The sequence below is a fragment of the Annulohypoxylon truncatum genome, assembly GCF_022578515.1.
Source record: "Annulohypoxylon truncatum strain CBS 140777 unplaced genomic scaffold F4807scaffold_26, whole genome shotgun sequence".
Taxonomy (NCBI): Eukaryota; Fungi; Ascomycota; class Sordariomycetes; order Xylariales; family Hypoxylaceae; genus Annulohypoxylon; species Annulohypoxylon truncatum.
Window position 1 is genome coordinate 552,000 of NW_025953812.1, and position 11,689 is coordinate 563,688.

Sequence of the window (11,689 nt, forward strand, 5' to 3'; positions counted from 1 at the left end):
TCGTTCTCTTCTTGATACCATGTCAATGCACACGCTGTTGAAATAGACGCAGGGTGTGAGTGTCAGATTGTACCTATATATTAATTAGGGTTGGGTACTGGAAGTAGGTACAGGCTGGTAGATGATACCTTATACAGGTATCTGCGAGCACAGGGCGTAGGCCTCCAGCCACCTAATATTCCAGCACACGTCTACGCGAGTACTCGCTTACTCGCCTACTTGCCTACACGTCTACACGTTTAAGCGTTTGCGCGACTACGAGTATACGCGTCTACGTGTCCGCTGGTCTAGGATGATTGGAGGTCAGCCCGTGGGAGGCCCTGTCAAACCAATTGGTGGTCGGACCTAGAGCAAGGTGTAAATAGGGCTCTTCCTGTATGTACCTTGTTCCTTAGAAGAATTCCTCGGGGTTCCACGCGCCACAATTGCGTCGTTTCTTCGTACCTCAGTTCCGCCTGGTCTATTGGTTTATCGTTTCACTAAGCCTGGTGCAACGGTGACTTGAACCAACATATCAATAAATATTCTAAAGTATCTCGAGGTCAGTACGCCAATGAAAAAGTGAAAGTGAAAATTACTTACAGGTATTATTTATTATTGCTATTACAGGCGCCGATGTACGTAAGGGGTAGGGAGCAAAGGTACTCCAAGACTGGTGAAGTTATTAAAGTCTAAGCGTTTTAAGTTGGTTGATGGGTTGTACTGTTGCGATAAATATCGTTGACCCTGTTGTCGCATTGTGCCATCTGACAGCCAGCTGTAGGCTGCACAGTTCTTGGCTAGGTACCTTGGTACTTAACCAGAATCATTCATCATTCAAGTTGTCCGTCAATATTTCAAACTCCACCATACTGTTTCTACAGCCCACAATGAGTATCACCCATCTAATAAGGACTTTCTAATAAGGACTTGAAAATGTCAGCTTGCAAGTCAAGCTTTTGCTCGCTACAGCTCTCACGATGGTATTTTCTCAGGTGATGAATGCCACGTCTTGTCTACCCGGGTTCTCCGCGCCCAGCGCATCGTCGCACGCTTTATCTTCGCCAAGTATAATAGCCCATGTTTACCTACCCAATCCAGTAGGTAGCAAGAGCAATGATAAGCGCCATAGCTGATTCCGTCATATTTACCTAGAAAAACTGAATACGGGAATGTAGAAAGGCTACAATGCCGCCCAAAAACCAGGACGACATGTCTTTTCGACGAGCGAGCCAAGACTTTTTACGATCGGCAACACAACCACTGTCGTGTTCAGGGTCACATAAAATCCCCTCGACCCCGTAGCGGGTGTCTAACCTTCTCGTTCTTTTCCTTCACGCCCTTTGAGGTCGAGGGCGAAGGGATAAATTTTGGCCCTGCACAATTTGGACGATGCATTTCATGGATACAGGCAAAACCCGCCAAGTGGTCCTAACGGCCGTCTTGGCCGGCTCAGTGCTAGTGAGACACGCCTATGCCGGTCCAATTGCGCCACGGAGTGAACCGTTCAAAGTTCTCGATCCGCAGAATTGGGTAAATCCCGATAACATGACCTGGGCAGACTACAAGAAACCTCCGGGCACGTCCTGGAATGACCCGAACCTCAAGGGTTCCAACCGGAACTTCAACATTGCGCTCGTCGCCGTCGACTACCCGGACATGCCCTTCGTTATCACGCAGGCGGCGAACTCGACCGTATTCGGCAACCCGCAGCCGATTGTTTCCGGGCTGGACCGCTCGGAGGTGCCAGCTTTCTATCGCGATTTCCTGAACAAGCCCCAGGACCTCAATCATAATCGTACTCTGCACGAGTACTGGATGGAAGATTCGGGAGGTCGTTTTGGCGTGGATCTGACAGCCTTCGGCGCGTACCAGCTCCCCAGCCGCTCGTATCAATACGGCATAGACGACGAGCGAGGAGGATTCAACGAGGGAGCTTGTCCTACGGCAGGTCCATGCTCAATCGACCTACGAACAGACGCCCTGGGAGCCTGGCGCGCCGACGTAGGAAACGAGACTGCCGATTCGTTCGAGCTAGTCTTCATCCTTTCCGCGGGCCAGGACGAGTCCTCCACGTGGCAAGAATTCGGAGAGATCAAGTTCCAAACTCCGCAAGACGTCCCCGACTCGTTCGGACCCCCGGACGACGATACGCTGCCGAATTACGCCGAGACGCGGTATATAAATTGGACTTCCTGGGCAGCCGCAAGCGCCATCTGGCCGAATGCCGGGGGCGGCTCATCGACGCAGGCGGAAAGCTCGGGAATGTCGACTTACGCCCACGAGCTGACCCATCTCCTCGGCATCGGCGACAACTACAACAACCCGTACGGCGACCCGCCGCGCCGCGCGTACACGGGACCGTGGTCCATGCTATCGCGAGGCAGCTTCAACGGACCGGGGGGCCCGCACACGCGGTGGCAGATCCCCGCAACGCAGGGCGGTTCGCTGGGCTCGCTGCACACCATGGGCGACAAGCTGCGCATCGGCCTCGTTGCCAACTCGAGCGTCCTTATGATATCCCGCACTGCGCTCCCCAGCTCCGGACCCGTCGTCGCCGAGATCACCGCGCGCTGCGTGAACCCAGGCGAAGACGAGCTGATGGGCCTGCGCGTCGTCATGGGAACGGATCTTTCGCCCACTTGCGACCCGAGCGCGGACCCGCTGTGCGACGGCGGCGGGTACAACAACTACGATGTCGAAGTGATTGACCGCATGGGTGCTGATTCCTTCACACCGGACTCAGGGGTGATGATTAGTAAGACCAAGGACGTGGACGACGCACCCTTCCAGTGGACCATTGACGCGAACCCGCAAGATATCAACGTGACTAATTTCTTCCGGCCGGACGGAACCCCTTCCCCGCTGAGTATCGGCGATTATCGCCAACTTGCCGATGCGCTGTTTCACGCGGGCACGAACTCCGGGAGCGAATACGAGTACGTCGACGAGGGCAACAGACTACACTTCTACATTGTGGATATCCGCCGCGACGATGCGGGCGTCTTGCATTATACAGTGGGCGTGCGGTCTCTCGACGGCAGCGGCGCTAGTACCTACGGCGTCCAGCTAGAAAAAGGCTCAGTTGCGGAGGGACCGTTAGCGAGGGCTAGTGTTAACGGGGTGACTTGCACGTTTCAACTAACAAATTCCGGCACTTTTGCGATCGCGGATGACGAAGTGGTACATCCACAAGATCTATCGGCGTACTTGAGCTCGGACATCTATCGGCTTAGGGCTGAAGTGGATAGCGAGGGATGGAGTATCGGAGTGGTGAATGCGCTGGCTACGGCGAAGTTCGGCGCGGCGACTACGGTGAATGTGGCTGTTGGTGCGGGAGCTGATGCCGTAAGCACGGCGGTTGTCAGGTTGACTGCTACGTCTGAATCTGATCCGACGGTTTTTATTTCGCAGGAGTGCCAGGTTAAAAAATGAGTTGATAAAATAGTATAAAAAATCCAGGATCTTCATGAATTATTCGCAGATGTAGGAAATATAGGTTCTCACCAATCATTAGATTGGCACGAATGTATCGAGGCCGCCACCATAACACACTCGACCATCATGTTTATACAAAATACAACGAAGCATGGCGCTTGCCTAATAGGGCCATAGAAGTTTGAATAAGCTTGTTTCATGGTCTCCTATTGGTTAATCTCTGGAATAGGGGGGGCACTAGCGTAAAACTAGGTAGGTAACCTACCACAGAAATGGCATCTCAGGAAGAAAAAGGACTGCGAGCAGAAACATCCATGCATTTCAATTGCTATGATCTTAAGCAATATAGAAGGAAACAATGAAGTCGAAATTTAAAGATATCTCGACTTTTATTAAACTGATAATTCATAGTACAACTATATCTAGGTAGGTACGAAGCTAGGTACCTATGAGTTTACGCCCGCGAATTCCATAAGTCAAAACAAAGCTTCAGATGCGATGGGGAGGTCACCTCATTCTTTACCTTCAGTATATCATAGTAAACCTCAAGCCATTTTAATTTTGCTCATCGAGTGACACGTAGGCGAATTAAGCTACGAACAGGTCGGCGGTAGGCTCGAAGAAAAAGCGAGGCCCAAACATTTAGAACACAACACATTACTGACTGATGCATCGAAACCAGTATCAACTGGCGGGTCTTGAAAAGTCGAATTCATATTATTCGAAACTGAAGCTAAATACTCTACGTCATAAGCAAATAAAATTAAAAGATCGCTACTTAAGAAAATTCGTAACCCTTTTTTATATAGACCAGTCTAACCAGACCAATAAATCCTCAAACCGCCCCTCCATATATATGCGAGAACCCCAAGCTTTCCTATCCTCCGAATCGAACACCATGAATCTCTCCCTTTCCTTTCCCTTCCTTTCATTCATCTTATACATGAACAAGAAGGGATTCGTCAGCACCAACGCCTAGTCATTACCCTTATAGAAGGGCGGCAACGACGACGGCAGCAGCCACACCAGCGAAGCCACGCTCAAGACGGCCGGCAGCAGCGGTGGGGATGGTAGGGTAGCCGGAAGTCGTGGAAGGCGTGGAAGAAGTGACAGCCGGGGGAACAGGGCTGCCAGTACCAGCGGGAGCGCTGGGGGTAGATCCAGAGCTGCCGGTAGGGTAAGGAGGGATGACCGAGGTCGAGAGGGTGTAAGAACCGCCGGTAGGGTAGCCGCCAGTGGGGTACACTGGGTACGAGGCCGGGGGAGCAACCGGGGACGACGCAGGGTACGAAGCAACCGGAGAGGAAGCGGGGTACGAAGCGACGGGAGAAGAGGCCGGGTAGGAAGCAGCGGGAGGAACCGCAACGGAAGTCGGGTAAGAGGGGGGAGCGGCAGGAGAGCTGGGGGAGCCGGCAGGCAGAGTGGAGCTCGCGCCAGGGACCTCAGTGGAGGTAACCGGGCAGACCGTGGTACCGACGGAGATAGTCTCAGTGGTCACGTGGGGGTAACCAGGGGCACCAGGGCAGTTGGTGACTGAAGGAGCGCAAGAAGTGATAGTGCGCACGGTCGTCGAGTACAGAGTCGAGGTGGTGTACTGGCTAACCGGGACAGACGGGGTAGCGGCCGGGGTAGTCGTGGGAGCGACAGGAGAGGACGCAGGGTAGGTCTGAACGGTGGTAGCGGAAGAAACACCAGTCGAAACGGCAGGAGTGGTCTCAGTCACGGGGCAGACGGTGGTGCCAACGGTGATGACATCGGTGGTCACATGGGGCTTGCCAGGAGTGCCGGGGCAGTTAGTAACCTCAGGGCCGCAAGAGGTAATGGTGCGGACAGTCGTGGAGTACATAGTCGAGGTCGTGTACACGGGCTTGGTAGCGGTGGAGGTCAGGTACTTGGTGATGGTGGTGGAGCTAGAGACCGGGTATCCAGTAGGGCCAGTGGGAACACCGGGGACGCTCGTGGAAGGTAGCTCAGTTCCAGTGCTGGACGAAGGAACAGCAGTGCTGGGAGAAGAGACAGGGTATCCAGGAGCGCTGGTGGTGGGCTGCTGCTCGCTAGTGCTAGAGATAACAACGCTAGAGCTGGACGCCGGGTATCCAGTTGGGACAGTAGCGGGAGTAGTCTCAGTCTCAGTCACAGGGCAGACAGTGGTAGTAAGAGGAATAGTCTCGGTTGTGACATGAGGAACACCAGGGCAGTTGGTCACCGTAGGAGCGCAGGAGGTAACAGTGCGCTCAGTGGTCGTGTAAATAGTAGAGGTGGTGAGCTGGGCAGTGGTCGAGCTCGAGGCCTCAGGGACGGGACCAGTGGGATAACCGGGAACGCTAGTAGAGGGAGTAGGAGCCTCAGTCGATTGGCTGGACACGATAGTAGAAACAGTGGCAGGTCCAGTAGGGTATCCAGGTACGCTAACGCTGCTGGAGCTCACGGGGAGAGTAGCAGAGCTGGAGACGACAGTGCTAGAGCTGACAGACGGGACAGAGGCAGGGCCGGTAGGGTATCCGGGCACGCTGGCAGTGCTAGAGCTGACGGGAACGGTAGCAGAGCTAGAGATGACAGTGCTGGAGCTAATCGAAGGGATAGAAGCGGGACCAGTGGGGTAACCGGGAACACTAGCAGTGCTGGAGCTCACGGGCAGAGTAGCAGAGCTAGAGATAACGGTGCTGGAGCTGACTGAGGGGATGGAGGCAGGGCCAGTGGGGTACCCAGGGACACTGGTAGAGCCAGTAGCAAGCGTGGAGCTGGAACCAACGGGGAGGGAGGTAGAGGCAGTAGGAACAGACACAGAACTAGGACCAGAAGGGATCGAAGCTGAGTAGCTGGGCACACCAGGGACAGACTTGGTGTGAGAGGGCTTAGTAGGAGCAGACGTCGACGCCGTCTCGGTTTCGGTCACAGGGCATACAGTCGTAGTGAGAGGAACCGTCACAGTGGTAACGTGGGGAGTACCAGGGCAGTTTGTCACGGTAGGGTGGCAAGAGGTGACGGTAATCTCAGACGTGGTGTAGATAGTCGAGGTCGTGAACGCCGTAGTAGAGGCAGATGAGAAGGAGCTGACAGGGCCAGTAGGGTATCCTGGCACGGAGAACGAGCTGCTCTCAATAGCGGACGAGACCGAAGTAGCAGAAGAAACCGAAGGGGTTCCAACTGAGTAGCTCGGTGCGGAGCTGCTGGGGACGACCGGCTTCGAGGAAGTCGAAGAAACAGCGAGAGTGCTGCTGGTTCCGAAGCTAGAAGATCCGGCCGGGTACGTGGGGTACGACGGGACAGAGAATGTAGCCGAGCTGGAGCTCAATGCAGATGAAGACGAGGCGACGCTGCTGGAGCTCTCAGAGTAAGACGGGTAACCGGGAACGGTCGAGCTAGAGCTAACGGCAGCAGTGGTTGAAGTTGAGAAGATGCTGCTGCTGGACTCAGAGCTCGCGGGGTACGACGAGTGAGGGTGAGGGTGGCTTGAGGTAGCAGCGGAAGTCGAAGCTGAGCTAGAACCACCGACAGGGTAGGTCGGGTAACCCGGGACACTGGCGGTGCTGGAGCTGACAGCGGCACTGGTGGAAGTGCTGATGATAATGGTGCTGCTAGATTCGCCGCCCGCGGGGTACGTCGGGTACGACGGGATGGAGACGGTGCTGGAGCTCACAGCCAAAGTAGAGCTGGTAGACTCGGAGCTAGAGCCGCCAACCGGGTAAGTAGGGTAAGACGGAACACTCGCGGTCTCGGAAGAGACGGGAAGAGTGCTGGAGCTGGCGACGAAGGTAGACGAGCTCTCGGCTTGCGTAGGGTACGCCGGAGGAGTGCTCGCCTGAGCGGTTGAGGTCGATTGCTCCGGCTGAGAAGGATACGACGGATACTCGGGGTAGGTCGGGTAAGACCCTTCGGATACGGGGTAGTTACGCTTCTCCTCTGCACTGGCAGCGCCAGCGAGAGTGAGAGCCCCCAGGCTCAGGAATAATCCACGCATTTTCGACGACCGGTACGATCCAAGGAAATAATTATTAAATTAGAAATTTATGTTAGCGAACGACGAGAAGCGATCGAGAATCAGGGCGAGCTGATGCTGCACAAGCGAAACGAGTGACTTGAGCAACTGTTTATACGGTTAAGCTGCCTAGAAGCTGATGAAGTAGAAAAGCATTTCGGCTGGGAGCGTCTCTTTATGTACAGACTTAGGGCAGAGTGACATCGCGCTGCGGTGGACCGTAAGGGGTACATCTCAGCTGGGGCGTCGATACCAGTCAATCTCAACGTTCCATGGGCATAGCCAGCCCCGTAAATTCCGTTAAGCTCGATCCATCACCTATCGACTCCACACGGACGGTGAAGTAGGCTGACGTTGAGGCTGGCGCAAGGTTCTTAGTTCTCATGAATCCAATACGACAGGGACACGAGGTACCGAACGCTACCGAAGACCGATGCTCTAATGCTCGACTAGCATTGGTGCAGATCATGCGAGGGGTTGCATGCCAACTTGCAGACTTTGCCGTCTACCAATTGTCCCAACCGCTGGTAAGTTGGTCGTAACGCCGAATGTACTGTTACCCAACTGCCCAAGTCGGAATGGTGTTGAGAATGATTGGCTATTAGAGAAGCCCATGCAGACTTTCCAGAACGGCGTTAGCGCAGTAAAAGTGACCAAAATTAGAACCCCCTAATTTCCCTTGGAATACGATATTAGGATATACTATGTACACATTAGTACACATAATACGGGGTTCATTAGAAATTTCAATAGCCAAACAGCGGTGATATTCTTTTAAAAGTGTGGAACTCACAAAGAGAACCCAGCCGATAGCGTTCACGGTCTTCCATGCGACCCGTACAGTAGTTCCCGTGACAGTCCCGAGAATCTTATTCTGTTGAACAATCTCCTTACAGTCCTCGAGATGCTACGTAGCAGATGAAGCGAGATCTCGGTTGGCCAGCCGATCCCGGATATTCTGTAGATGTTCGTCCCATCTTGGAATAAAGATAAAAAGCCACCAGAATCCTCTAGAACAAGTGGTGTTGTGTTTTTCTTCTCGTAAAGAGACGGCACTAATGGTTAGCTCTCTTGCCATCATACACACCTACACATCTTCTCGGACTATATCCCACCGGTTGAGTCTTTGGAAAACTTGTTCTATACAGTCGCAGTACCGTAGCCTGGCTGCTTGGCTGGCCAAGATCGCGGTGGCTGTACATGCCATGTTTGCTTACTTGCATCATACATAAAATTGACGCAGGTCGAACTGCTGGTTACTCCAGGGGAGTCTCGAATCCTAAGACTCGTTGTACGTATTTTAGAAGCCAACAAGTCCTCGGATAAATCTGAACCTTCTTTTTTTGTTTATTCTGTTTGATTGCCGAATCCTTATAGTCTCCTTCCAAGTTGTTAGTGAAAGGTCTTCTAAACGTATGCCAAAAGAGTGGTTGGGAAGGACGGGAAGTTGGTTGTCGTGATATGTACCATAGCGGCAAAAGGCATAACCAAACAATCATTCTTGAAGTTTAGAATGCCCCGGACCGATAACTAACGTTGAATAAAATCTATATCATTTTAAAATTAAAAATCATTTTGTGACTTAAGAATCATTTTCGGGGTGTAGGCAGCAATGTTTTTTTATTTCTTTTAGTACTCTACTCGTCCCCTGCCATGCTACTTACTAAGTAGCATAGCAAGAGACAAGCTACATCTACAATTCTACAGTCTACAGTCTACAGTCTACAGATTTGCGGGTCTATAGTTCTACTAATCTACGTGTCTACGCATCTACGCATCTCCGCGCCTACTAGCAGTCTACTAGCCTACTACTACTGCTCAAAGTATCAGTATAGCAAGTATTTCACAATCGATATTAGCGTTAATGTATGTATGTGTATGTATGTGTGTAAAGAGGAAAAAAACCCTAAGTTTTTTAGGTATAGTAGGTATTAATGTTGATGCGTAGGTGGTGTGCGTGTGATTGTAAATAAAATAAAAAAAAAAAACCTGGAAATTTTTTCTAAAATTTTAAGAAGTGATAAAAGTGATGGAGAGGGGGAAAAAATCTTCTAAGTTAAAAGTGGTGTTGCTATAGCCTGGTGTGTACAAAATCCTAGCAAGGTCGCCAGGAACGTTAAAAATAATGTAGGAAAGCTGCCTTTAAAGCCCTTATAACCTCAAAATACGTACCTTTTAGCTATAAAGGTATATAATGGTTCTAAGATTTAAAATAATTCTTAACTTATAAAATCGTTTAAGCCTGTATATATACCTTCCCAAATAAATTAATAGGGAAAGATACATCGAATTATCAAAATCATTCTAAAACTAAAATAATTCTTAAAATAGAATGATTTCTTCGAAACACATTTTGCCGCTATGGTAGGTAATATCAAGCCACTACATGCAACCAGTATAACGACGCGTGTAAAATGCCTCGCCGCTTTTCCCCTACTTCCTTTTGTTTCTTCTTTTTTTTTCTCTCTTCTTTACCTGTGCTACATAGTGTATATTATGATAGTTACTGTAGCCAAGTGAATAGGTCGTGCTAAGCAATGCTCGTACAGCTGGGAATAGTGGTGAATAGGCTATTACGAAGTACTTATTTACCATCGAAACGAGGAAAAAGATGAAAATGTGGCTCAGTAAGGATATGCGTGAGTAATATTGGCTCGATCATCCTCCATCGGCCATCGATTCCGCTAAACGTCGGAAATTATACCTTGCTATGGTAAGCAAGTAATTGACGAATAACCATCGCTGGAGAAGATGTCCAGCAAGGTGGACTTGTCTTTGTGTCTTTGGCTGCTTTGTCAGGCTGTGTATGTATCTGTACATTTAGCAATTGGAAGAAGTAAGGAAATGCGAAGGGTGAAGCTTAAAAGAACAACGACGATCGAATGACGATTGTGTCGGACTAGCAGCTCCCTAATACTGCTTTAGCAATTATTTCCGAGTTCTTTCCTGTAATATTTACTTTCGTGACGTCACAATTTTGGGTATCGTGTTTCGCCTTTTAGTTTGCATTAGCCGTAGTTATGCGGGATTAGGGCCTCTTTATTCCAATTTTTATTCTTAAGCCACCAATTATCAAAAACTCCTAAAGTGAATTCGGTCCATCTTGAAAAATCTTCTCGTGAAGGCAACAAAGAACACCAAGTAAAATAACCACATTAAATCGGCATCCCTTACAACCCGATCGTATTTCTTTAGTTACACAATCCGGGATAGCGCAAGTGTCATACGAGCCGCACGTCCCTTCAATAGAAAGAACTATGGCATCTAGCCCTCTGAATGGTACGGGAAGCCAGAACACCCGCATATTACAACAGTACAGCGCATCTAGCCTCCCCACAATTACGAGGCTAGGTACAGTAGTGCTTATTACACAGTCGCACTCAAAGAATGATACTAACTTGCAAAATATGGTGTAATCTAGTCTTCAAGCAACCCCTTAGGCTATTCTCTCGCCAGCCCGTGACCGGCTTCTTCCGCGACGGCTACTGTCGTACCGGAGGCGGTATCGATCCGGGGAACCACGCCGTGGCCGGGGTGGTCACGGACGAGTTCCTCGACTATTCGGCCTCCCGGGGCAACGACCTGAGGTCTGTCGGCCTCAAGGGCGGCTGCAAGTGGTGTCTGTGCACGGCCCGGTGGCTCGAGGCCTACCAGGCATACCGCACCGGCAAGGTCACCGCGTTGGGCGTTCCGCGGGTCGACCTGGACGCCACCGAAGATAGCGCGTTGAGTATGGTTGATTTGGACACCTTCAGGCAGTTTGCTGTTGGACATGACCAGTCGAACGCAATTGGTGGTAATAGTAGCGGTGGTAATCCCACTTCGTAAATGTCGATTCAAGGGATACGTAGGTCATTCTAGTGTTCAAATCTCAACATATCACAGACGGCTTTAACCCGCCGTTTATATTACATACGTCAGTGGCGGAGAACACTATCATCTCGATCTCCTTCTGAATTTCTACTGTAACGTGGACTGTGACTCCAGACTAAATATGGCCATATCACTCGAATAACTCAACTAGATTTTGCCTACGTAGGTATTTTTTTCTAAGACATGATACGATATGTATGTAAGCATGCACTTAAGCTTCTTCGTTATAGCACAATAGTACCTGAACAGGATACATGGGCAATCCGCGTAAGCTCATTACTTATCCCTTCAAAGAACATAAGCACGGCAACCAGCGTCATTCATCATGTCTACTTCGATCCCTCTAGACGGTAAGATCAGCAATGAAGGAAGAGCTTATGTTTCGGCTGATCCCGTTAATTTCCCATACGTCCTACCGGA

At 50.7% G+C, this 11,689-nt stretch overlaps 4 protein-coding genes across 4 annotated transcripts; 2 read left to right on the plus strand and 2 right to left on the minus strand.

The window, feature by feature from the left end:
- The first annotated feature begins 1,136 nt into the window (after window positions 1-1,136).
- Window positions 1,137-3,539, plus strand: F4807DRAFT_175934 (M6 metalloprotease). Its single transcript, XM_047993519.1, has one exon. The coding sequence runs from the start codon at window positions 1,372-1,374 to the stop codon at window positions 3,412-3,414; it is 2,043 nt and encodes a 680-aa protein (XP_047852263.1). The 5' UTR covers window positions 1,137-1,371; the 3' UTR covers window positions 3,415-3,539.
- A 567-nt stretch (window positions 3,540-4,106) lies between these two features.
- Window positions 4,107-7,766, minus strand: F4807DRAFT_434408 (uncharacterized protein). The gene has a single exon (XM_047998794.1). It carries the CDS (start codon window positions 7,376-7,378, stop codon window positions 4,406-4,408), a length of 2,973 nt encoding a protein of 990 aa, XP_047852264.1. The 5' UTR covers window positions 7,379-7,766; the 3' UTR covers window positions 4,107-4,405.
- Window positions 7,767-7,805: 39 nt separating this feature from the next.
- F4807DRAFT_434409 (uncharacterized protein) lies at window positions 7,806-9,106 on the minus strand. Its single transcript, XM_047998795.1, has 2 exons — window positions 8,190-9,106; window positions 7,806-8,098 (listed from the first exon to the last, which is right to left on the minus strand). The coding sequence occupies exon 1, from the start codon at window positions 8,893-8,895 to the stop codon at window positions 8,653-8,655; it is 243 nt and encodes an 80-aa protein (XP_047852265.1). The 5' UTR covers window positions 8,896-9,106; the 3' UTR covers window positions 7,806-8,098; window positions 8,190-8,652.
- Window positions 9,107-10,330: 1,224 nt separating this feature from the next.
- On the plus strand, window positions 10,331-11,340 carry F4807DRAFT_434412 (uncharacterized protein). The gene is made up of 2 exons (XM_047998796.1): window positions 10,331-10,675; window positions 10,818-11,340. The coding sequence occupies exons 1-2, from the start codon at window positions 10,654-10,656 to the stop codon at window positions 11,222-11,224; spliced, it is 429 nt and encodes a 142-aa protein (XP_047852266.1). The 5' UTR covers window positions 10,331-10,653; the 3' UTR covers window positions 11,225-11,340.
- Window positions 11,341-11,689: the final 349 nt, after the last annotated feature.

What these genes read in the sequence shown, in the direction of transcription:
- F4807DRAFT_175934 (XM_047993519.1), top strand. Translation starts at nt 1,372, where the DNA reads ATGCATTTCATGGATACAGGCAAAACCCGCCAAGTGGTCCTAACGGCC.
- F4807DRAFT_434409 (XM_047998795.1), bottom strand. Translation starts at nt 8,895, where the DNA reads ATGATTGTTTGGTTATGCCTTTTGCCGCTATGGTACATATCACGACAA.
- F4807DRAFT_434412 (XM_047998796.1), top strand. Translation starts at nt 10,654, where the DNA reads ATGGCATCTAGCCCTCTGAATG. An exon ending in GGCATCTAGCCCTCTGAATG is followed by an intron (nt 10,676 to 10,817) that starts GTACGGGAAGCC and finishes GGTGTAATCTAG; the next exon opens with TCTTCAAGCAACCCCTTAGG.
- F4807DRAFT_434408 (XM_047998794.1), bottom strand. Translation starts at nt 7,378, where the DNA reads ATGCGTGGATTATTCCTGAGCCTGGGGGCTCTCACTCTCGCTGGCGCT.